This window comes from Ruditapes philippinarum, unplaced genomic scaffold, assembly GCF_026571515.1.
Source record: "Ruditapes philippinarum isolate M1 unplaced genomic scaffold, ASM2657151v2 ctg5_1_1_1_1, whole genome shotgun sequence".
NCBI lineage: Eukaryota > Metazoa > Mollusca > Bivalvia > Venerida > Veneridae > Ruditapes > Ruditapes philippinarum.
Window position 1 is genome coordinate 364,317 of NW_026851646.1, and position 26,797 is coordinate 391,113.

The window sequence follows — 26,797 nt, forward strand, 5'->3', positions numbered from 1 at the left end:
AATATTTCATTCATATTTTATTTTGATTTGGTTTATTTTGTCACCCTAACACTTGTGAGGACCGATAATCATCATTTCCATTGTTTCTGATGGAGGAAGGTATAAGGTCACTGGTGTCTGGCCATATATGTTTCAAAGCAACCATATTAAAAAGACATCTTACTATACTATAGTAATGAGCAATGATCTTTAACAAGCAGCCCACCATCTTTAACAAGTCCCTTAAATGATAAGAAAAAAATTGTTTAAATTGAAAAACATATTGATTTTTATTTTTGATAGCCTTTTACTGAGAAATAGTTAACAGGTAAACAATTTATGGAGGAAACTGTTGATCTGTTTTAACAAGGACAAAATGTTTATACCTGTAATATTTTACCTAAAGCAGGAAGTAAATGTCTACCTGTCTATGTGAATATAGGAATACTGCCTATAGAAATGCAATGGAACATATAGCTAAAGTTTTTTTTTGTCTCCAAAGACCTTTTCTTATTGTATTGCACTTAAAACTCTTCTAGGAATATGTAAGCGGGAACAATATCAAAGAATCTCCAGTAGTAAAGTTTTGCAGTTATGGATTTTTTTTCTGTTGGTTTTTATTTAACACCAACACAGTATAGATCATATGGTGGCAGCTTTACTGGTGGAGAAAGCTTACTGGTGGAGAAAGACCTCAGGTGCCTCTCTGTGTGTTATTTCAGGCATGAATGGGCACATTTGTAGAACCACATATGTTACGAAAGCATGCTGGATAGCTTCCTCACATGAAAGAATACAAAGTCCCTCTAGGGGTTCGAACCCACAAGTGGTTTGATGTCAATGACCTTAACCACTCAGCCATGGACACCCTATTATGGCATAACATTTTATATTGAATAAATTTTAAAGCTTTTAAACAGTATATAACTTTTCATTTACTTTTTATAAAAAGAACATAGAAAAAACTAAACAATGTTTTAAAGCATATCTCAATCCTCTTGTTTCTTTCTTGATCCATGAATTTATTCATATGATTATTTTTTTGTTGTTGTTTTCATTCATGGTTTTATTTTATGTCAGTCCTTTTGCATCTGTTTTAATCCATAGTTTTGGATACAATTTTACATTATTAATCCTTTTATTTTGGTTTTGATCCATGGTTCAATATAATAATATTAGCTTGACTATTCAAAGAATAGGGAGAGCTATTGTACTCACACAGGCGTTGTTAATTTTGTCCTTCTTGGCTTTCTTTTGGGATTCTGTCTCTTTCTATTTGGTTAAGTTTGCATGCAAGTTGGTATACCTTTATTCACTTTGTGGAATAGGTTGAATCATTACACACTTAGATCGAGAATAATAGGTCAATGTCCCAGGCCCTTAACTCTAGCATGGATTTTGACAGAGTATAGCCCATTTTGAACTCAAAATTCAACATTATCCAGGGTCTTGTTTTTCTATCTGGCAAATGGTATAGTCCTATCAACAGCTCTTGTTGTTGTATTTTTGTTTATATTGATTTAATAGTAACATTTATTGTATGAGGTATTTTTGTCATGTACTGTAGATGTAATCAGGTTAATTGGGAATTAGGGAACCAATCTGTTTTGGTGTTACTAATTGAAAATGTCCTTGACATTGGTAGTTTGTATTTATATATACATGTACTATACAGTAAAACTTCTATGTGTCAAACTTTGCTTAATCAATTTTCTTGATGTAACAAAGTTTAGTTTTATACCGACAAGAAATACCATGGCAACCATATTTGAATTCTATGGCCTAAAATAAAATTTAAAAAAAAAGTTTACAAATGCATATTTTGAATGAAAGGTTTGGTTTGTATGGTGGCTAAGTGAGCATATTATCATGTCTTTGCCCTCGACTTTGAGGGCAACAACTTGAACCGGCAGAAATCAGCCACCATAGGTTTTTCCATCTCATTCTCTCAACCTATTTTATCTGTTACTGTTGAAAATGCCGTTTTTTGGTAGTTGAAGGATTTCACATAGCCTTGTCATTATATTTCCTTCGCCATTAAATTAGTTTGTCATTATATTTCCTTTGCCAGAAAATTCATACATTCTCATTGTCCCTAGAAATAATGGTGAGAATATTTTCTATGTAAATTGGTGTATGGTGTTGTCTAGAGGGAATTAATAAGACAATAAATCATTTCTGTCTCCCACCTACTTAGCTTTAAAAAAGCTTTAACCTTAGCTGAATATTTATATTTATAATGGACTTTATTTGAATTTTGAGCAGTTGAAGCTGTGACTGTTACTAGATTTGATGATTTTGATATTAAATATTAAAAAATTCAAATTAAAAAAAAGGGCAATCAACAAACAGAGACTAGCAGACTTACTCAGGTAATTTGTCACCTTAGTGCAGAAACGGGTTAACTCCTGATATAAATTAATAGGAGTTAACTCATTACTGCACTATGGAGACAATATGCTAACTAGCCTTGCTCTATACTGGTGGCATAGCCAGGTCATTATTGCAGCCATCATTCAAAAGGTTAAAAGATTTTCAATAAAGATTTAATTTGGAGCTTTATTTAAAATACATTATTTGAGTTAAGATAGTATTTTTATGTTAATGAGTTAATGTTGCCAGTTTATTTTTATACCTTGAGAAATGAATGTATTTTTCAATCAAAAGTATTTTGAACTTGATTTAGATTTGATAGAGCTATTGGCCTTAATCTGCCCTATCAATTTACTAGCCAACTGCCCGTCTAATTGGCTAGACACGCCTTTTCCTAGTGATAATACTAATTTCACTGTTGGCCCCAGACTTTCGGACAAATAAGTTGTTTCTTAATTAAAGTTTGATACTTAAATTAAAACTAGGGAATGATGAATTTAAGGTCAGGAACCTGGGATTAATGAAAGGTCACATTTTGACATAGATTAATGGCTCACCTCACATCACCATTTCCTTTTTTATGACTGAAGTTGTTTTTTACCTTTTGGGCATTTCCCATGTGTGGTGGTCAGTAAAAGTAGGGATACTTTTGATGTAAACCTTGAAATGTCAGTGATTTTACGTTCCCTCATACCTCTCAACTGTTCTCAGGTAGAAATAATAAATGTGGGAAAATGATGGTCTTAAAATTAATTAATTTTGTTGTCTGCCTGGATACAGTTTTTTTTATTGTGTATTTTTCTAATTAAAATTTTTTGGTAAAATTGCATATTTTCAACATTGAATTTTCCTTAACTATGGATATTTTTGCAATAGAAATTTTTGTATTGGAATTCAATTATAAATTGTGTAATAAATTTTTTCGTGACTCGGTTTTGTTGTTGACATTTTAAACGAGGTGTAAGAAGTTTTATAAAGCTTCTTTATATATGGTAGATGTCAAGCCATATTTGCATAATGTATTTATGATGACACTTTATTACGATCTATATGTTTCGTTCCATCTTATGCTGCTAGGATAAAAACCCTTTTTAATCAATTACGCATCATGTTTTTGTTAGGGCTGTATAACGCCAAGATGACATCTTGTGGCAATATTGACTTAGGCAACTTGTCACCTTTACTACTGAATCGTCGCATAACTTTCTTTACTTAACCAATTTTTTATCGATGAAAATAACAGGAAGTATGCAAATTTGAATCCCACCCTGCCGATTTTCACTTCAATGTCTTTGATCGTTTATAACGGCACCCCTTAAATACTTTTTAAAAATTGATCTATTTACGTAGTTTGCATATCTGAACTAAGGGATTTTCAGCTTAAAAGCATTTTATGAGAAATGAAATAAATTTATATAAGATTTTTTGCGTGGTTTTCAAAATAAACCTCAACATAATTGTGTTGCTAGGTTGTAAACATTGACAGAGCTAATGTTAAAGGACTCTTTAAACTGTTGCTACGAAAACAGTTTTCAAATATCTTATCAAAGGGTGACATTTAGATTTGTTTTTAAAAAAATGGAAATCAACATCTGTTTCAAAGAGTTATACATTCTTGAACATTCATTCATTTGTAATAAATATCCCTCCATTAATAGATTATCTAAGTTTGTATCCAACCCTCCTAGATGCTAGCACTAAAAGTCTGTCCTCTTTATAGATGTTCAAACTTAATATCCCTCCCCTTATAGATGATTGTGCTAATATCCCTCCACTCATAGATGATTGTGCTAATATCCCTCCCCTCATAGATGATTGTGCTAATATCCCTCCACTCATAGATGATTGTGCTAATATTCCTCCCCTCATAGATGATTGTGCTAATATCCCTCCCCTCATAGATGATTGTGCCAATATCTCTCCCCTCATAGATGATTGTGCTAATATCCCTTCCCCTCATAGATGATTGTGCTAATATCCCTCCCCTCATAAATGTTTGTCCCTAATAGATGATTGTGCTAATATCTCTCCCCTCATAGATGATTGTGCTAATATCTCTCCCCTCATAGATGTTTGTGCTTAAATATCCCTTTCCTCATAGATGATTGTGCTAATATCCCTCCCCTCATAAATGTTTGTCCCTGATAGATGATTGTGCTAAAATATCTCCCCTCATAGATGATTGTGCTAATATCTCTCCCCTCATAGATGATTGTGCTAATATCTCTCCCATCATAGATGATTGTGCCAATATCCCTCCCCTCATAGATGATTGTGCTAATATCTCTCCCCTCATGGATGTTTGTGCTAATATCTCTCCCCTCATAGATGATTGTGTTAATATCTCTCCCCTCATAGATGATTGTGCTAATATCCCTCCCTTCATAGATGTTTGTCTCTGATAGATGATTGTGCTAATATCTCTCCCCTCATAGATGATTGTGCTAATATCTCTCCCCTCATAGATGATTGTGCTAATATCCCTCCCCTCATAGATGTTTGTCCCTGATAGATGATTGTGCTAATATTTCTCCCCTCATAGATGATTGTGCTAATATCCCTTCCCTCATAGATAATCGGCTAATATTCCTCCCCTCATAGATGATTTTGATAATATCCCCCCCTAAAGATGATTGTGCTAATATCCCTCACCTCATTGATTATTGTGCTAATTCCCCCTCATAGATGATTGTGCTAATAACCCTTCCCTAATAGATTATTGTGCTATTATCCCTCCCCTCAAAGATGATTGTGCTAATATCTATTCCCTCATAGATGATTCTGATAACTGTTCCTTCCTTCCTAGATTTTTGTGTTGCTTAATGTTCTTCTCTTCCTAGATGTTCATACAAAATAACCCTTCCTAGGTGTTCTTTCTAAATGTCTCCTTCTTTCCTAGGCATTTTTGCTAAATGACCCTCCAAAATTCCCCTCCCACCCCCACCCATAGTTATCACAACATAATGTTTCTTCTGAATCTTTTAAATGATCCCTCTAAAAGTCTTTTTCTTTCCTATATGTGTCTTCATAACAATTAACATGTTACAATATTGTCCCTGAATCCTGGCCAAATTGCCTTCTAAATGCTCCTTGTGTACTGCTGGACCGTACAAAGTATATTATGGTTCCTCTTCAGTTTATTATGATCTCTGTCCAAGCACAGAATAAACAAATATAAAATAAAAAAAGATAAGCATAAGATACTATTTGATATTTATTAAGTTAATGATAACATTCACAAATATGGGAATGCACTCTTAATACTTAATTGCTGTTTGTTAATGATTTCTGCAGATGGGAATAGCCCATAACTTGGATTATCATAATCAAAATACAGTTTATTGACGGAAGCTGTTTAATTTTATGTGATACAGAATGTTTTAAAGTCCTCATTTGCCAAAAGGTTCATAATGATTAATGGCCGGTTTAAACTGCCCTGTTTACTTTCAGCTTTTAAAGAGCAATGTCTGGTACAAAAATAACCCTTAAATTTCAAAGAGTTAACCACTCTGACCAATTACTCACCACTTTTCAGTATCATCATTTATGTCAAGTGGGTTTTTTTCAAGTCATAGGAAGAAAGTTTTTTTTCATGTAGGTATCTTCACATTATCTTGAAGATGTGACTAAATGTGCTATAACACTTGATAATTGAGCTTATAAGCTACTGACCTCTTGTTTTGTTCTAATTCAAACCATCTGGCTAGTTCTCCCATAATATTACATTATACTTGTAAATAAGAATATAAGGGACAATATTAAGTTAATTATTAACTCAGAGTGATAATGCATAATTTTGACCCTTTTGAATGTATGTAATGAATTTGCCATGCTTTGACTTCAGAATAGTTTGTTAAAGCTTAAGGGATTTCAGTTTGAAATACAAGACCTTAGCCAACCAACAGTAAAAGCACAGATACTATTGGCATAGGTTTATCACCTTTGGTTAATCTAGGTAGCTTATAGAAGGTTGGTGGACCTACTTAAGTGCCCCTGTGCACACTGGTCACCAGGGGTATTTGTCCATTAGTAAAAGTCACTATATCACCTCTAGACTGTTTATGTGATGTAAGATGTAACCAATGAAAAGAGTTCTAAGTCAAGGCACTAGGTAGCTTCAACATGTGCTATGTGTTGATTGAAATACAAAAGAAAAGCCTATGAACAAATTATGACAAATATGGCAAAATAATGCCAGATCTGATTGTTGCAGACACAACTCAGCCAATGTTATTTTATTGATACTTACGTCTAGCACATTACATTTATTGAATTAAGTCATCAGACTTTATTCATCACTATATAATGTCTACTCTTTTATTATGAAAGATATAAAAAAAAAATTGGCTTATATTTGGATTGGTCTCGATGTTTCTTCCTTCTAGAGTTCTGGGATATCCTGGTGGAATAATGGGGAAGAATTTTACATGCTTTTCGGAAATGAGATTTATTATATTGGATTATCTAGTCAGTCTGGTCACTTAATAAATCACCTGTCATAATCAATACTTCTACAGGGAAATATAAAATGTTCATTACAACTCTATTGTTATTTGTTTTATATTGAATTACAAGACTATTGTTCTATAACTAAATTCCTCCACCCCCTTCATTCCCTTCCCCCATTTCTCCCTTGGACTGAGTGCTATTTAAGGTTCAATACTTCTAATCACCTGCCCTTCACGGCTGTCAGTTCAAATCCAATACCCTAAGAAGGACTTAAAATTCTTTAATTTTAGATAGCTATCCAGCTACTTCGTTTCTTTTCAAAACTAGAAAGACCAAATATAAGCTTTACAATGAGGTCTTGACATAATGCCCAACAAATAAAGTGTTCTTCTCAGTTCTCGAAGAGCTTTCAGCTCTCTTCTGGGAATTACACCCTCACTTCCTATCACCCACCATGACATTTCAAAGTGGTTTTCACACACCATAAAAATATGGGATAATTTACATAGAACATGTTTCAAGTGACCACTCACTGACCACTCCAAATATTATTACCATCTCTTTACACCTTCTGTAGCCAAACTGTTTTAGCAGGGGTGATAATAATTGTTGCTTTTGACTTGAAGTTGTTGACCGCAGCTGGGGTATTTTCTATTGATGTTGCTTGACCAGTCCCTGTATAAACCATAGGTCAGTTCATTTTCAAGATTAAACATTTTTTAATAAATGTTTCTCACCATAAAGCTCTCCACTAAATTGTTTAAATGGTGACATTTATGCAGTTTTCTTGTTTTCATAAAGGCAAGATGCCCAATTATTTACTGGTGGAAAATGGAGGAAATGGGTTTAAAATTGCTTTGAAGTTCTGCATTCTGTTAAAATAATTAAAATACAATTCATGTGCTCAAATATTAATGATTTTCTATTTCATCTTGGAGAAATTATTAAACCAAATTTTAATTTTCTTAATAAGATCAAAGTGAAAGAGAATTCAACAAAATGATATTGTTTTGAAAGGAATATTTATTACGATTAGGTCTATAACTCCTTACCATGTTCAATATAATCTTAAATAAACTTGGATATCTTTCACTTAGGAAAGTATGGAAATAAGGGCTGACTACAGACCATAATCAGATACATAGTCTGCTATAATAACATGGATAAAGTCTGTTGCCACAGCAGACTAAACATTAATTATTGGAGATATTGATGGTTTTGACAGAGATTGAAAATTTCACTTGTCCATTTGTAATTACAAGTAGAATTTAAGAGAATTTGATGCAGGACCAGTAGAAAAATGTTGCCTCCACATTGGATTTAATCGCTACTTGTCCTGCAGGATGAGTAACTAAAAATAATTTTCGGTGCCTGTTTGATTGTATGCATTCCTATGTATTTGTCTCCCTTTGATTTTAAATCTGACCTTTATAGTAAATCACTAAATGGGTGTGAGGTTCTGATATTTAAATGCTACAATTGGGCAACCAGTCAGAAATAAATTGGCCAGATGAGTTGAAGAAAACGACTAGCTGTTGCCATTTTGTTTCTCCACCACTGATTGAAGTGCTGCATGTATGTGAAGAAGTTGACATTTACTGGCAGTATATCTATAGTACTGATACAGCTAATTCAGCCACACATACTGCACATTGTCCATTGTTACATACTGCTACAAACTAGCATCCGAGAGTACTTCAGTAAGCTTTATAATTATTAGCCTTCCAACACAATCAATGTAAAATAACATATTGATCTGAAACAAATTTGTATAAACAAGATGTAAACTGGCAATGAAAATATCAACACTTGATTGCAACAAATTTTGTTATATAAATTACTTTCAGTGGAATGAATATCACTTTGAGGACAAGAAAATGTCAAAAGTCCTTGCCTTTTAGAGAAATATTCCATCATTCATTGCTAATTACAGAGCTTTCAGGCTAGAAATTATGGAATCCCATTGGAGCCATAATCACTATTAGAGTGGATTATTTCTCAAGATCTCAGAAAAATCCTAGAATTTATGGATTCACTATATAACAATAATTGAAAATAAAAAAGTACATTATGCTTTTAGTTCATATAGATTTATAAATTGAAAACAATTCTAATTACATACACTTTGTACATAGTTGACAGCGAGTTTTTGTTTATCTAAATAGAAAACATTGAAATTTATAAAAAAATGGACAATCATAACCATAACATGATGGGTCAGCTTCTGTAATTATCTAACATGATTGGCATAGGTCCAATAACTCTGAGTTTACCTTTTTACAGAGTTATACCCCTTTTCTTACTATCAAGCACTGAGAATATTCGAGCAAATTTTGGTTTTTAAATTATGGTTTAACCAAATGGTTAGCCTCGCAATGTTGTAGAGTTTAAATTGACATCATTGTTAATGGACTAATATGGTAATACAATTGTTTTGTTATTGAAACTTTTTTCTAAAGGTGGACACCAGCCCATAGTCACAGAAAACATATTGTGTCATTTAAGAGTGTCATCTCACATCTTTATAGGGCCCTACTGACCCGTGAATGACCATAAATTAGCATTTATTTGTCCCTAATTTGGCAATTACAAATTGACCAATAAAACACATCCTGTTGTATAGGTGAACTTCCTGTCAATTTTGGTCTCCGGCATCGGAAGTTAACATCATTTGTGATCTGTTATAAAACATATTAACCCAGACAATAAATTCTGTCTGACACCTTTTGTTTTTTAAGCCATCATTTGTAAATGTGTGTAATTTCGTTTTTCATTCATTTAAAGTAACACAGGATGGTGAGAAAAGTTTTTTTGTGTATTTTCTCAAGGCTGAATTTTCTGAAATGTAATATATATCACAGTCTGTGCGAAAGTCCGTCGGTCCTCGGTCCTGGCTGAATAAAACTCGTGGGGTCCGAGAAAAATTCCTTTCCGTCAGTCCTCATGTCCGAATAAAATTTCAAAAAGTTAAAAATATCAATGACCTGATTGATAAGTTCCAGGTGATGCAAAGAATTTATTAAAGAAGATATTGACCAACCTTAGATCTATTTTGTACATGTCAAATAAGTACCAGTCAACTCTGTCTTCAAAAAGTACCATCAACAACGGTTAATTTTGCCGTAAATTACAGATTTGAAAATTCTGTTTTATGAGGGTTGTAATAGAATGCGAAATGGACTCCATTTCGCGAAATGAACTTACCGCCTACGAAATGGACATTTGTTTGTTTAACCATGATGAGTAATATTATTTTTATTAATTTATGTCAAACATATGACATAAAACTACAGATTGAACCAATTAAAATTACTATTTTCCTATTTTATAGTCATATTTCTGAAAATAATCTGGCCTCTACGAAATGGAGTTTTCGGCCACGAAATGGAGTTTTCGCTTACGGAATGGACATTTGCTTTACAAATTATTGTGTAACTGACATGTCACAAAGGGTATCTTTTCTATTCACTAACGTTTATTCTGGGACGACAAAAATATTTTTGTCCCAGGTTAAACATATGATATAATATAAAACAGAATCTTTCTATTTGAAAGACCATGTATAAAACACTGAACTATGTGGCATTATTATACGATTATTTTCAAATGTACAAGCATAAATAATGAAAAAAATATAAACAAAATTGTTTAAATAATAATTTTATGTCATATATCACTTGTTCATTATTAAAAATGATATTAAATAGTATACTTAAACCAAAATTAAAGAGACAAATGTCCATTTCGTAGTCAAAAAGTTCATTTCGCGAAATGGAGTCAATTTCGCATTCTATTACTACCGGTTTTATGATGCTTGTTGAAATAGCCGATTAGTAACAATCTTAAAATAATCAAAAAATATTTAGTCTAATATAATCAAAATCAACAAGTAGAATTGTGAATGTTTCTGCAGGAAACAGACAAATTTTCAATTGTCACATATTTTCGCGATGCCGCTTTTTATAATTAAAAAAATCGTAACCAAAAGGAAACTTTGTTTTGTTAAAATGTGTGTAATAACACTTAAATGTAGTTTAAGAATTAAAATTACTAAAGATATTGTTCACATTAGTTGAGATGGAGCCATTACCAGTATGTGTTTGTCACATACAATGAATATTTTCTTATGGGAGGGGGTGTGTGGAGTGAATCTGGAAGAAAACAGCATAATGGTCTAATGATGTAGGGTTTTTGAAATTATATTTCAAATCTTTTCAATCACTTTTACGGTACAGTGTATTCCATTTGGGACATACTACCATTTTCCTGAATAAGCTTTTTCTCTGTTCAAACTCCAACTTTTCAAAACCTAGCTTACTCCACTAATATACATCATATTCTTCAACTGCATAAGTGCAGTAAAGATGGCTTAACATATTCAAAGTGCTCTGTGCTCCTACTTTTCTGTCCTTGGGAGTCCAAGAACTCCTCCTTTGAAAATCCTAGTGAGCACCCTGCTTAAGTTATTTCAATTGGTCAGCATCTTCTTATGTTTCTATATGGATGGTCTCACTAATTTAAAGAAAGACAATCATTTTTGCATTCAACTGTGTTAATATAAAATAATGCTTGAAAAGTCTGGGCCGGAAAAATATCATCCGGGCCGGAAATAAACCTAAGGGTCTCGGTCCTTGTGGCCTGAAAAAAAAATTAACTTTCGCATAGACTGATATCATTGGCTTAGAGCTGAAAAAAATATATGATAATATAACAAAAACACACAATGGTTTTTATTACTGTACTAATATAATTATGGTACATATTTAAGAAAGTGTCTGCACCTCATATGCTGAATGGTTAATTTGGTTGCCTTGGAATCCCTTACTGCTCAAAGCTTTGGAATCACTTGTTGAAAATCTCTTCTTGTTAGTTCTCTTTTAATGCCCCCGCCATGTAATGGCCGGGGCATATAGTGTTACCCTGTTCCGTCCTTCTGTCATTCCGTCATCATCAGTTTCTGTTCATAATCTTAAGAACGGTTGCACACATTCAACTCAAATTTGACATATGGATATGTCATGAGAAAGAGAAAATACAGGTCAAGTTCGAATTTGGTCATGGTTCGATGATTTTTGGCAGAGTTATGCCCCTTTTACTTTGAAAATAATATGAAATTTTCAGTTTCCGTTCATTATCTCCCCAACGGTACAACACATTCAACTCAAACTTGACATATGGATGCGTCAAAAGAATGCGCAGGTCAAGTTCAAATTTGGTCATGGTTCAATGATTTTTGGCAGAGTTATGCCCCTTTCACTTTGAAAGTAATATGAAATTTTCAGTTTCCGTTTATTATCTCCCCAACAGTACAACACATTCAACTCAAATTTGACATATGGATATGTTTTTGGAATGCCCAGGCCAAGTTCGAATTTGGTCATGGTTCAATGATTTTTGGCAGAGTTATGCCCCTTTCACTTTGAAAATAGTATGAAATTTACAGTTTCTGTTCATTATCTACCCAACAGTGTTACATATTCAACTTAAATTTGACATATGGATATGTCAAAGGAATGGGCAGGTCAAGTTGGAATTTGGTCATGGTTTGATTATTTTTTTTTTTTGCAGAGTTATGTCCCTTTCACTTTGAAAATAATATAGATACATCTTAGGAATAAGCAGTTTAAGTTTGAATTTGGTTGTGGTTCAATGATTTTAGACAAACTTATCTTTCCTGAATGTTGGAAAAATTTTGAACTTTCAGTTTCAGCACTCATACTTTTAGCCATTATTTTGGCTACAAATATGCAATATGCTATTTTTGCTCCCCGAAAAAATTTCGGGGAAGCATATAGTCGCCGCCTTGTCCGTCCGTCCGTCCCCTTTTCTTGTCCGGGACATAACTTTGAAACAACAAGAGGTATCAACATGAAACTTTGTAGTTAGATAGATCTCATTGAGTAGGTGTGCAGTGCACAAGAACCGTAACTCTGCCTTGCCTAATTTTTGAATTATCCCCCTTTGTTTATTTTACACTTTGAACTTTGTCCGGGACATAACTCTAAAAGTATAAGAGGTATCAACATGAAACTTTGTAGGTAGATAGATCTCATTGAGTAGGTGTGCAGTGCACAAGAACCGTAACTCTGCCTTGCCTAATTTTTGAATTACCCCCCTTTGTTTATTTTACACTTTGAAATTTGTCCGGGACATAACTCTAAAAGTATAAGAGGTATCAACATGAAACTTTGTAGGTAGATAGATCTCATTGAGTAGGTGTGCAGTGCACAAGAACCGTAACTCTGCCTTGCCTAATTTTTGAATTACCCCCCCTTTGTTTATTTTACACTTTGAAATTTGTCCGGGACATAACTCTAAAAGTATAAGAGGTATCAACATGCAACTTTGTAGGTAGATAGATCTCATTGAGTAGGTGTGCAGTGCACAAAAACCGGAACTCTGCCTTGCCTAAATTCTGAATTATCACCTTTGTTTATTTTACACTTTGAACTTTGTCCGGGACATAACTCTAAAACTATAAGAGGTATCAACATGAAACTTTGTAGTTAGATAGATCTCATTGAGTAGGTGTGCAGTGCACAAGAACCGTAACTCTGCCTTGCCTAATTTTTGAATTATTCCCCTTTGTTTATTTTACACTTTGAACTTTGTCCGGGACATAACTCTAAAAGTATAAGAGGTATCAACATGAAACTTTGTAGGTAGATAGATCTCATTGAGTAGGTGTGCAGTGCACAAGAACCGTAACTCTGCCTTGCCTATTTTTTGAATTATCCCCCTTTGTTTATTTTACACTTTGAAATTTGTCCTGGGCATAACTCTAAAAGTATAGGAGTATCAACATGAAACTTTGTAGGTAGATAGATCTCATTGAGTAGGTGTGCAGTGCACAAGAACCTTAACTCTGCCTTGCCTAATTTTTTAATAATCCCCTTTGTTTATTTTTACACTTTGAACTTTGTCTGGGACATAACTCTTAATGTATAAGAGATATCAACATGAAACTTTGTAGGTAGATAGATCTCATTGAGTAAGTTTGCAGTGCACAAGAACTGTTACACTGTCTTGCCTACTTTTGGAGTTATTGCCCTTTGTTCATTTTGACACTTTGAACTTTGTCTGGGACATTACTCTAAAATTATAAGAGATATCAACATGAAACTTTGTAGATAGATAGGTCTCATTGGGTGGAAGTGCAGTGCTTAAGAATCATTACTCTGCCTTGCCTTATTTTGAAGAAATTGCCCTTTGTTTATTTTTACTTTTTGACTTTTGTCCTGGACATTACTTTAAAACTATTAGAGATATCAACATGAAACTTTGTAGGTAGCTAGATATAATTGGATAGAACTGCAATGCTTAAAGAACCTAAACAAAGCCTGGTCTAATTTTGGAGTTATTGCCCTTTGTTCATTTTTACACTTTGACTTTTACCCGGGACATAACTCTGATATCATCAGGAAACTTTATTGGCGACGCCGGTGAGCGGCGTCGTCTATTATGGAATGCTTTTTATTTTTGCCTATGGAAGGAGCTGTTATTATTAGCAGTTAATTTCATGTTGTGTTAATTAGTTTTATTTTGATTCGTAAAAATCAAGTAAACAAATGTGTTGTTATATTTGTATTTAATAACTTTATGTAAAAAGCATGTGCATTGTGATATTATTTTCACGAAATTGCAGGTTAAGTTTAACAGCTTGTCCCTTAGTTTTATTGGCAATACTAAAACCCGGATTTCGAATATCGTTGTGGTCTAGATTGAGGCCGTATCAGTTCATTCATTCATTTATACATTTTCAAATTTTCCTACAAGAAGAAAGTTCACCTGCAATTGAGTATAAGGATAGGTAATGGAACTGTTGTAAACGATTATCCTATTGATTTTATCCTTATTACATTTATCTGTTGCGCAAAATGGTTGTTTTTACAAAGTGTACCAGTATCCGGATGTTGAAAGCTATCCGATTTTCTGCAATTACTGCTGTCACATGGCCATCTATTTTTTATGAATACTTTACCATTAATTTGCATGGCTTAATAAAACTGAGCATGCAGCATTTCATAATTTTGCTGTTTAGGGTGTTCTTTTGGGTTTCAGGTTTTCTCTATTTTAAGGGAAAGTTACTCATGTTTACTAAATTATTTGTTGTTTTCTGTCTATCTTAGGTATTACTTATAATACTATTTTTGTTGTATATAATTCACCAGTTGTAAGGTCATCAAAAGCATGTTAATGTTAGGATTTCATATTTATTTAATATAAACTGGGAATTATTAATGTTATGTGCATACATGTATATCTTAGACTGTAGTATATTGATATGTTGAGACTTATAATTTTTCTGCATTTAAAGAGATACAGTAGATTGTTACTTGCCCTTGAATAAATTTGTGCACTAAATTTATAGTGAGTAATTTGTGCCACATGAAAACAAACATAGTACAAAAAGTAACCGGGTGCCAGATGAAAACATGAAAATACAATCTACCACAAAGTGGTTTGTTTGTTGCATTTTCATGTTTTTTGCATCTTGGCAAGACAGAGTCTATTCTTTTTTGGTTTAAGTTTCAACTTAAACTGGCCCTAGCCTCAAGGTCACATGTAATGGTACTGCTATAAAGTACACATCTTTTGTTAAGTATTTAGGTGCAAATCTGGATCAAATTCTTTTGGCGTCGCCCTTTGATGCTTTGCATCAATGCTTTTCTTGTAGATAGATAGATCTCATTGAATAGAAGTGCAGTGCAAAAAAACATAACTCCGCTTTGCCTAATTTTGGAGTTTTTGCCCTTTGTTCATTTTTTTTATACTTTCCTGTGTCCAGAACCTTCTCGGGGAGCATCACCCGGTTCAACCGGTTCTTGTTTTAAAAGGTTAAGACTGAATAATTTCAGTGTCTTGAACATTGTATGAAAATGGTTTGTGTTAACATTGAAAAGTTTTAAGGGCTTTGAACTTAAAATGAAAAAAATAATTAATGCACCATCTGAAATTTTGGCTGCATGCGGGGGCATCCGTGGCATGATGACACATTTCTAGTCTTGTCAATTTCTTAGAAAAAAAATCAGGCAATGCTTGATAAAAAAAAGTAAATTTAAATCAATTCTCCTAGAGGTTAATCTTTCTCCTATATATGTGCTTCTGATGTGACATAGAAAATGCTCTGATATGGTTAATTTAGTTTAATTCCTTGGAATCATAGATACCTTTTCTTTTGCATTAGTTTTCTCCTACAGGGTATCTAATTGTCTTAATGAAGCCAACTTATTTTTTTCCCATTTAAGATTTTTAATATAGACAGACACTGTATAGGTTATATGGTTACAGTTTAGCTTTAATGGTGGAAAATTTTGACCTCAAGTAAGAGCCAGCACCTTTGTAGAACGGTCAACCTTCAGTGGCTATATCCTGGAATAGACCCTGGGGTTTAAACCAGGAGTATATACATTTCTGTTTTCCTTATATACAATTTTTACTTCAGAAATAATTACAATTTGCCATATTGAAGTAGAAAAATCAAGAGTTAGTTCCAGCTATTTTGAGTTTCAAACTAGGTTTAGGTCATGATACATTGTATAGAATAATTGGGTAATGTTGTAAGGCCAAGGCCATAGTCATAAGGTGAAAGTCATAACATGAAAGTTTAAGGGTAGAAAGCCACACAATATGGGTCATTCTAGAAAGCAAGATTGAAATAGGAAGAAGTCTTAAGGTACATGATTGTATGAATTACTTATATATATGATGTTTCCCACTTGCCTTTAGTGGTTGAGGCATCCGAATTGCAGAGACCGTTTATCCCTGCATGATCCTGATATGAGACTAAATGTGTTCAAATTACTGGAGTCTATGAATCTCTTAGCTCCAGCTGGTGAGTTGGTTTTGATCCCCTGGTATTGCTTTAAGTTTGTACCACCCCAGGTTAGCCAAGATCATCTTTACTGTTTATATATTTTTGTGTATCTCTACTACTAAAGCACCCTAACTTGAAAAAATAATTTCTGAAAATTTACTGATTCAGATATTCAGAAGTTGTAATCTATTATCCTGTGTTATTTTTCAGTGTATAAATCACCTGATTACGAGAATTTAGGATTTCAGCTGATTAAGGAACGGCTTGTACACATCGGATATCCGGAAAGCTTACTGGAGTTTGAGTATGACCCAACATTCCCGATCAGGTAGGTCTCTCTCTGTCCTTTATTTCGATGTGAAGAGTTCTCCAGTCGGTGGACATGTGCTTTGGAATCAAGATGTTTATGGTTCGAGTCCCATCAAAGGTATTGTTATCTTTATAAAGGAAGAAGATTGCTCTTAATTGCCTCTTGTTTTAACGGAAACCTGAAAAAGCAGCAAAATATGGGCTATAATAAATTGAAATGAAAGGCCCCGAACGGCTATAGATAGAGCAGAATTTGTTGACAATGTCACATCTTTAATATTTATGCACATTCTGTCTCCAGCAAAAACAAATTCTTGGAAAAGTAGTTGACATTAATGCGATCAAACTATGTTGATTTTCCTGCACATTTCATGAATTATTGATGCTAATTTTAGATTCTTTTATAAAGTTTTTGCTTAATTTCATTTTTCGACAGGAAAGTTTTTTAGTGCCTCTTGCTGGAGATAATTTACAGAGGAATGATAGCCTTATTCAAATGTTGCAAGACTCTTCATGTATTCTAAAAGTAACAAAAAATGACAAAAATGCTTTTTACTTATGAAAATTAATGGCAAACATTTATGACCAAGGGCTGATAATTTTTAAGAATCAATTCTAAATTATGTCCCTTTTATGAACTGGAAAAAAATAGCAAAATATACTTGGTTATACAAGTAGAATACAATGCTTTGTGAACAGTGTTTTATTATTTTCTTTCAGTATTTTTAGCTTGTCTGTTTCAAAGAAAAAGTAAAGCTATTGTGATCGCTGTGTCATCATCATTGTTATCGTTTTTGTTGTCTTCATCTTTATTGTCATCCTTGTTGTTTTGCAAAAACTTTAATGTAGCCCATTATTCAAATATTTTAAAGGTATCAACATGAAACTTGGAATACATGCTTATTGTGACAAGGTGCAGTTGTTAGACAAGAGGGATACTTCTGAAAACAATATTTTTTTAGTAACACCCCTTTTTAACTTAGAATTTTTTACAGATGAGCATTAACACTGGATGTTGTGCTCTTGTTTTTAGTTGAAAAAATTGCAAAAATTATCAGAAAATTAAATTGGAATTACTCTGAGAGATTTTCAGCATTAGTTGTAATAAAGTTTAATACCAGCTATTTCTGTAGAAACATGTCCTAATATTCTGCAGACATGCGATCTCCTTATAAAACTGATATTTCACAATGGAAAAAACAGCAATAATTTGTACTCTTTATTCACATTTTCCTGCATGTGACTCCATGAAAAAAACAGCTTAAATTCATTTTGCTGGAATGTAAAGTTGTACAGGGAATCCTGTCTTATTAAAACAAATCTATAAATTCTAGAACCAATTTTTCATATTAAGTATGTTTCTAAAACAAATTCGTCTATAATGCCTGATTCAATAGATAGAGATGCACTTTGGTCAAGACTTCAAAAACGGCAAAAGTCCAAAATCTTGCTGGTCATAACTCTAAGCCTGAAGGCAGCAACAGATTCTGCTCATGTGACCAGTGCAGACCAAGTTTAGCCAACATATCAGTGCTGTCTTATCAGTCGGCACTGTTTGCTATACTCCTAAAAATGATAAATGAGCCTCCTCATAACAAAACCAACATAGTGCCTTTGCGACCAGCATGGATTCAGACCAGCCTGCGCATTCGCGCAGTCTGATCAGGATCCATGCTGTTCACTATTAGTTTCTCTACTTGTTATAGGGTTTGTAATTGAACAGCATGGATCCTGATCAGACTGCGCGGATGCGCAGGCTGGTGTGGTATCATCCATGCTGGTCACAAATGCATTACGTTGGTTTTGTCGTGACGCAGCTCAAATGGTTTTGTCCAGATTGAAAGATTAACAAGTTCATTTATGATAATAAGCGTAGTAAAGATTTCTGTGTTTTATACCCAAACTAGTTGTTATAAAGATATTGACTATCCAAAGTTCTCTTTTTTTCATCTTATTCAATACCTCTATAAACTCAACATCTATATTTCTTAATCCTCTAAATTCCATTATAAAGGTTGATGTTTACTATAAACATGGCTATGGTAATGATATAAAAAGCTTAGCTAATGTATTGTAAAGTAAGCATATAAAAAAATTTCGGGCAGAATTTCTAGATCATTAATCAAGGTTTGAGGGGAGATTGACTTTGATTTGTACATGAAATTTCACTTTCATCACATTAATGTTTTCTCATCAATTTTGAGTTCATTTAATCTAGCATTTTGACATTTATATGGGTAGGTAAATGGTACCTAGAAATAGATATCTTAAAATTTGAGGTGGGTGGGTGTTGGAAGCAGAGAATTTGGTAGATACTGTAACATTGTATCATTACAGTCAAACTTGTACTATTAGTATTAGACCAACTCATTGTGAAGACTATATATAGGTCCAGCGGTTACTTATGTCCACTGTCTTATTTTCATACTGAAAAAATTATAATTGCAATAATCCTGTGTTGAGAGACCACCTGTTGATAAGACTATATATAGGTAAACACTATGTGTTTCATGATTTTCACATATATTAACTTTATATACATGATTGTATCTTTGTGTTGTTGGTATTAGGTATATGATATTAAAACATATGTATGTTTACCAATAAATCTAGCGCCATTCTAATTGCATTCCAGCGCTCTTCTGTCATACCCCCCTATAAACCAATATATTATTACTTATAAAGCCTTTTGACACATCATAATTTAAAAGAGAATATCTGACCTATGTTTGTTAATTACAACAAAATTTACTCTGATGCACTTTTATTTTTACTTTAGATATTCCTAGGACTGTCTTGACTTTTGTAAATGATATTTGATTGTAAAGAATATTTGACCTGTCTAAACATAAAAATATCTCAACCTTTCTGAGTTATTGCAAAATTAATGTAAGTAACAGGATCATGAGAATTGACTATAAAGAAATAATGACAGTAATATTATATCATTTTAAAAACGCCAGTGTATTGAATAGTAAATTTTAAGGTCAATAAAAGTCCAATAAAATCTGTTCACAAGTGATAAAAAATGTGGTTTTTCATTACATAAAAATTGTGCCAATTTTTATCTGTATCAAAGCTTTCAGATATGTGAAAACTGTACTATAATGCATAATATTTACATTATATTCAGCCAATATTTGATTATGGATGCATACTTTAGTGTGAAATAGTAGTGCAAATTATATAATCAAGATATATAATACACAAAAATAATAATGTCATTTATCTCTTGGGGTTATTTACATTATCCTTTGGTTTCATTACATTATCCTTTGGGTTAATTAGAGAGTTAGAAATGGATTCCTTATCAAATTTGAATACCACAAGACTGTATATGATTTGTCACCAACATAACATGAAAGATATGTTAAAGACTTACTCTGTGATTTTTGCGAACAACTCTGTGATCTTCACAATGTTATACCTGTTGTAACTTATGTAAAATCAAAATTTATCTCAATCCATTTTATTTATTTATCACATACCCGAGCCACTTGTGCCACTGCTTAAAAATGGTATTGCACAGCGGTGCATAAATTTTGACATGAAGTCATTTGCCTTATATAAACAAAGCACGCTTAATGTTAAGCATTGTACTATAGGCGCATCAATGAAATATGAGTTTTGTTGTTTTTTTTTTCACTTAAAACGGTGATTAATAGAATATTAAATTTGTTTAAGTTTATTACTAAATTTATTGAACTTGTTGAATAAAATAATATTACGCTCGCCAGATGCTTGTATAATATAATTTTATTCAACTTGTCCAATAAATTCAGTATTAAACTTACACTCATTCAGTATCCTCTATTTATTTTAAACAGCTTGAAATATAAATATAATAATTATATGAATATGTAAAAATATGTTCTCAATGAGTTTACACAATCCCTATTTGACTCACCAATGTAAAAATGATGCTTGTCTGTAAAATGGAATGGAGCAAACATGCATTAACCTAGTTTTAATGCTGGGCTATACTATTGTGTTGTGCGCAAGACATTTGTTATCCTTGACCCCCCAAACCCACCCGCCAGCAGTACAAGTTTATAGCATTATTTTTTCTCTCATGATATTGTTATATATTAAAATGTTGTCCTTGATATACCAGGGATACAACTTAATTTTGAAGTAATAAACATGGAGTACTGGTAATTAACCTGTTGACTATATGAGTCTGTATCCCGAGGGCTGGCGTTTATATGAAAATATTAACAACTGAATGTTGAGAAAAGCTCATTCCATTTATAACCACTTTACACAACAACATGCAAAGTTTTTATATATATTGGGAACCAGCCTGATAGCATACAATAATGTATCAGTAGTTTAAAGTGTCCCCTGCAGGTTACCAGGATTTCAAGATTGAATGTTCCATAATTCACGAAAATGTCTCCCCTGCCACGGGGCTGAAGCCACTTAATGAAATCGTCATAAACTTACACTCTGGAGTATAATCGTGTATTATCAGAGGGTATAATAGTCCTCCCATCGGGATTTTCCCATGATTCCATAGCACGCTGAGTGTAAGAGGCTTGCTAATGAATAAAATTGTCATAATATAGTAAACGATAATGTTATGCCACTTGTTGAAAAATATACGCCTGATTTTATCTACTGAAGCGTGTCATCAATTGTGAAGAGGTTCTGTGCGGGAAGTCTGCGTGACATTGTCATGACATTGTAGCGTAATTTGTGAATTTATTTATATCTTTTGTAAAATCATTTTCCGATATGACTGGCGGGGACATTAGATATTGTTGTCCAATTCAAAAGGTACTCTTCTCTGTAAGATTACAAAATGACCAGAGATTTGTGTTAATATGCAAGTGTAACCAATTTTTGTTTGAGTTAATTTTTTTTTTTAAATTCCTTGAAATTTGGGTAAATTAAACATGCAAAATTGAAAAATGAATTTTGTTTTAAAGGAAAAGTCTAAATTGACCAATCTGGCCTGATGGTCAGATCACCAGTTTCAAATCCTTGGATTGTGGCCTTAAACCCTGCTTTCTATCAACCGTGTGTCTTCATTGGCAATGCTCATTTTGAAACATATACTGGAAATTAGCGACCTTAATGAGCTTAAAATTTACTGAAGCTGGAATATATGTTTGTAGTTTTAGATGGTAACTATAGTTTCAGACTTAGCTTATCCAGTGGTTTCTGCTATTTAAAAATAAAAAGATAAGACATTTTATATAAATATTCTTGACAGTAGTTTACTTTTTTTTACAGAGGACTTTGGTTTGATCAGTTATATGGAAACTTGCTCAAGGTCGATCCATTTGGAAACATTCTTGTCTGTGTTCATGGCTTTGAATTTCTTAAAGGGTAAGTCATCTTTTCATTAACTCTTTGAGCAAAGGGCAGGTAATTTTGTCATTATTTTTAAATTATTTCTATTTGCAACTGTTGAGTAATGTAAGATCTATGTCTGTCCTGCAAGGAAGCTGAACTAGATGTGTGTGATTCTCTTATGCCCAAAAGATTTACCAGGGAAGAAAATAGCAAAGGTAATAATCTCACGAGTAAATCCCAACTTTTTTGTTTGTAAGGTTTTTGCTGGTAAATTTTCTATTGTACCAAGAGCAGAATGAAGATTGCTGTTATAAAAAGTTGTTCTGTATGAAAATAGGACAGCTTAGCACTAGAAGGCAGATTTGATGTTTTAAAGATTGTCACAATTGTCAAAATTGTCTAAAATCTTGTATTGTTAATATTCAGTTTTAACAGAATTTGATTTTTCCAATGGTTAGAGAAATGCAGTAGGGAATATTGTTTTTCTATAAGATTTGCCCAATGATTTTGTATAAGATAGGTGATGGAAGAAATCAAGTATTTTATGTAATATAGTTGTATCTCTTCCTTTATAAACAAATTACAGCAGTTTCATACCATTGGTTCTTGCAAACTTTTATGATAGGGGAAGATCCAACAGTTGTCGGATTTTGTTTTTCACACAGCCACAAAGGAATAATAGAAAATACTGTTTCAACAGTTGCATGATGAAAATAACCATTTTTATTCTTTTTGAACTGTCAAAATGGGTTTTTTATACCACAATTTATTCAGATATGATTTTCTAGAAAGTTATTATCCATTGAAGGCTTATCATGCAACTGCTTTTTACGAAAGCATTTTTACTGCCCTTCTGAAATAAAGCGTTTATTTTTTCATGTTTCGAATTTCTGTTAGCAACACCTCTTGTGGCATTTTAATGTGAAAACTACAGGTTTTTATTAAGCTAGAATCTCGGGTAAAATGCATAATTCATTCTAAACAATGAATTAGTTTCTTTCTTTTCTCTTTTTTTTTGTATGCGATATAATCACAGCAGAGGTGTATGCACACTCGGCAGGGGCTGCAGCATATGGCATGTGGTAGGCATGCGAGTCAGGGCACAATAAATGTGGTAATTTATTAGTAAGAATCTCTTGTAATATTTATTTGATCATTGCAATAACGGTACTTATTGCAGCTTAGCTTGTGAAGAATTATGGGAAAATATTATCAGTGGTAATTGTTGCGCTGCAAAAGAAAGATGGGAATAGCGGTAAATGTGGATGATACTTAGGAAATAATTTCAAGTGGGCTGACGAGTTCCGACTCCGAAACTTATTAAAGCATGTATAAAGCTCAGCAATAAATTGTAATGATGAAAAATAACTTGTATGCTTATTCTTGAATATAGTGAGAAGTTATTAATAATTAGCTATTTTTATGTTTGGTTTTGGGGGAGATGGAAGGAAAAGTTGCAAAATTTCCTTTTTTTTTCATATACATTTTTGTCAAATAAAAGATGTAATAAAAGATATAATGTTTTATTACATGCTTTTCAGTGGTTTATAGAAATATATCAGTGATATAAAACTGGTAATTTCACTGTTTGAAACAGTGAAATTACCACTTTGATAATTTCACTGTTTTGAATTTAAGCCCCTTACGTTGTTTCAGTGAAATACCAGCGTGCACAATACTGGGAACCAACTTAATGACGTGACGTCGTAAATGACGTCACGTTGTATTATTATTTGGCGCGCTTTTCATTCAGTATTAGGTTTAATGTCTTTTTAAAACGTTTCTTTGCATATAATAAAAAGAAAATTTGTTTAGTTTAGTGTAAGATTGAAATATATTTCACCTTGTGAACACCAAAAGTTCATATTTCACTCTTGGCTGCGCCACTCGTGAAATATACCTTTTGGTGCTCACTCGGTGAAATATATTGCGATCTTACACTGAACTAAACAAATATCCTCTATTTAAAACATCATGACAAAATGTGAAAATTCTAATGACAAAGATTTCTGAACAAGATAATTTTGATATCGGCAAATGTACATATTACTTTATATTAGATGCATTATGATTTTCGTTTTTCAGTTTCTATCATGAAGAAAATACCTGAGCAAAAAAACGAAAAAAAACAAGAAACAGAAGAATTAATTTAAAGTAATAAAAAACAATAAAAAATTGTTAAATTTGAAGCAGTTCTGAATGTTTAAGGTTTTTTGAGCAAATAATTGACATAATAAGAAAAAAATAAATTCTTTTCAGTCAAGTAGATTTGGTATGAAATTTATCTTACTGTTACTTTCATCTTTTAATTACAAGCACAAAGATAAAGAAACAACACTAATTTAATTAATATATTGTTGGATGTTTTAATTAGACAAACAGGCTAAAGCATCTTTGAAGATTTCAGATGTTTCAGTTCTAGGTACAATGTGAAGGTCAAGTTCAAGAAAGAGGATTGGTGATTTGTGCATTGATAATCAATCTGACATCGCCTTTTTCTTTCATTTCCTGTCTGCAAGATGGTTCATTGACTTTTGTTTTTATTTGTAGAAAGAGAAACAATTTTTTTACAATTGATTCTGTGGAATTATGAGCCACTCACGGGCAATAGCAAATACCCGTGTAATTATCTGGTCTGCTTCGCTGGGCGAGTAATCTTACTAAATGTTAAAAATGACCAGTTTTCTCAATTGTCCAGTTGTTATAATTATTTCCACTTCCTCTATTAAACGGAGGATATGTGCTTTGCTTGATTTAAAGATTTGAAATTATTGACTCTCTATGGGAAAAATAATGGTCAGTCCTTCTCATGACCAGGCATGATGGGAAATTTTTAAATTGATATTTCTTGTTAGATTAATATATAAAATCCATTAAAAATAATACATAAAATCCACTAAGAACAGTTAAGAATAATATATAAAATCAATTAAGAATGATATGTTAAGTCAATTAAAAAATTTAAAGTAATAAATAAAATAAATTCATTAAGAATGATTATATCAAATCCATTAAGCATTATATATAAACTCCATTAAGAATAATAGCGAGCTCGACGAGCTGGCCCGAAGGGCCTGCTCGCAAAGCGAGCTTTACGGTAACTCGAGTACCTGCTAAGTGATGGTTTTGAAAACTTTCGTCCAAAGTACCAAATTGGACACATCGCAACCTTTCGAATTTAAAGATAACGGTAAAAACTGAGGAATTCTGACTGAAAACGGATGTGTAGACTGGTCACCCGCGCACGTCTATGGGAACCATAATTGGACAGGGAACCAGAATAACGGAAGCTGTGTATAAAAAATGAAAATCGAAGGCGCCATTAAGTTTGAAATCTGATAAATAAAAACAATTTTGTCGAATTTTGTTGTGAAAACTATCTAGAATGAAAGGAAATGGTCTAACTAAGAAAATGAATCCGAACACCAATATCTTTTATTCAGTTGTTAACGCTGTACAGACGTTTAAAATATTGTTTACGTGACGTCACAATGTAGCGCCAAACAGCACGTGCAAAACAAACAAATCAAGTACGCTATTTTAATGTCGCAAACGTTTTAAGTTTTACATTTATTTCACTTTAAATAATCTTTATTTCGCTTGAAAAATTATAGAGTGAAATAAAATAAACAAAGTTTTATCAACGTTTTCAAAACTCGTTATTCATTTCACGACAGGGGCGGAGCGATATTTAACACAGTACAGTACGTGTGACTTCACACGCACTCGTTACTGCATTTGAAATAAAAATGAGCGATTATTTCATACTATTTCACGTAAAAAGTACATCGAGCTCGCTTTGAGGCTTTGCCTTTTTCATATTATACATGTTTAAAATAACCTTAGATCAAACAAGCAAAAAATCGATTTTAATTTTATCTTAATTGACATGTTTGCAGACTCTTTATAGAGAATGATGCACCATAAAAAAAGATACATATTTTCACCTTTATTCCATTAAATTTATAGAATGGACCTATCCTGTTTTAGATTTGGAGCAGTCCATTATGTAATTTAGGAATTTAATGTCTGAATGCTTAAATTATTCAACATCCTTGTAGGCTACAATGTAGCATAAGTATATTCACCTTTAAGCACTGAAAGTCTGTAAGGACCATTGATATTGTCTTGAGTTACATTATTCTTGTATTTCTGTAATGTATTTTTTCAAGTTTTTTGTGGACAGAAGTCTGTGGTAATTTGTATGTAAGATGCCTGTAGTTATTATAAAAACGTATTAAGTCAATGACTACCAGTAGTGTTATCATTACAGCTAATGTAGGTTAAAGGAGGGGATAGAACAATACAAACATTTAGTTAATTACTGAGATAATGTGTTAAACGTTTGATGTAAAGAGGTTCTTGTCGCTAAGTCTTCAGGAAATAACTGGTGGGGAGAGGGGCCGTCGCACAACTGATCTACCTGAACAAAGCTAAAAGAAGGTGATAGGGTAGTATTTTTGGGGGAGGGATGTTTTTGACAATATGGAGTAAAAAAAAAAGTTTGTAAAAGTTATAAGAGTATCTGTTATTGTTGTATATACTTTATTGACAATGGAGATTGGAGAA

The 26,797-nt window shown here is 32.7% G+C and overlaps 1 protein-coding gene across 2 annotated transcripts in view; it reads left to right on the forward strand.

The window, feature by feature from the left end:
* Positions 1-26,797, forward strand: part of LOC132731416 (cytosolic purine 5'-nucleotidase-like) — a 94,022-nt gene that overhangs the window by 11,772 nt on the left and 55,453 nt on the right. For both annotated transcript variants that reach the window (XM_060717632.1, XM_060717701.1), the window contains exons 4-5: positions 16,829-16,946; positions 22,166-22,261. In XM_060717632.1, the coding sequence (XP_060573615.1) occupies positions 16,829-16,946; positions 22,166-22,261 (214 nt within the window). The remainder of the gene's footprint in view (positions 1-16,828; positions 16,947-22,165; positions 22,262-26,797) is intronic.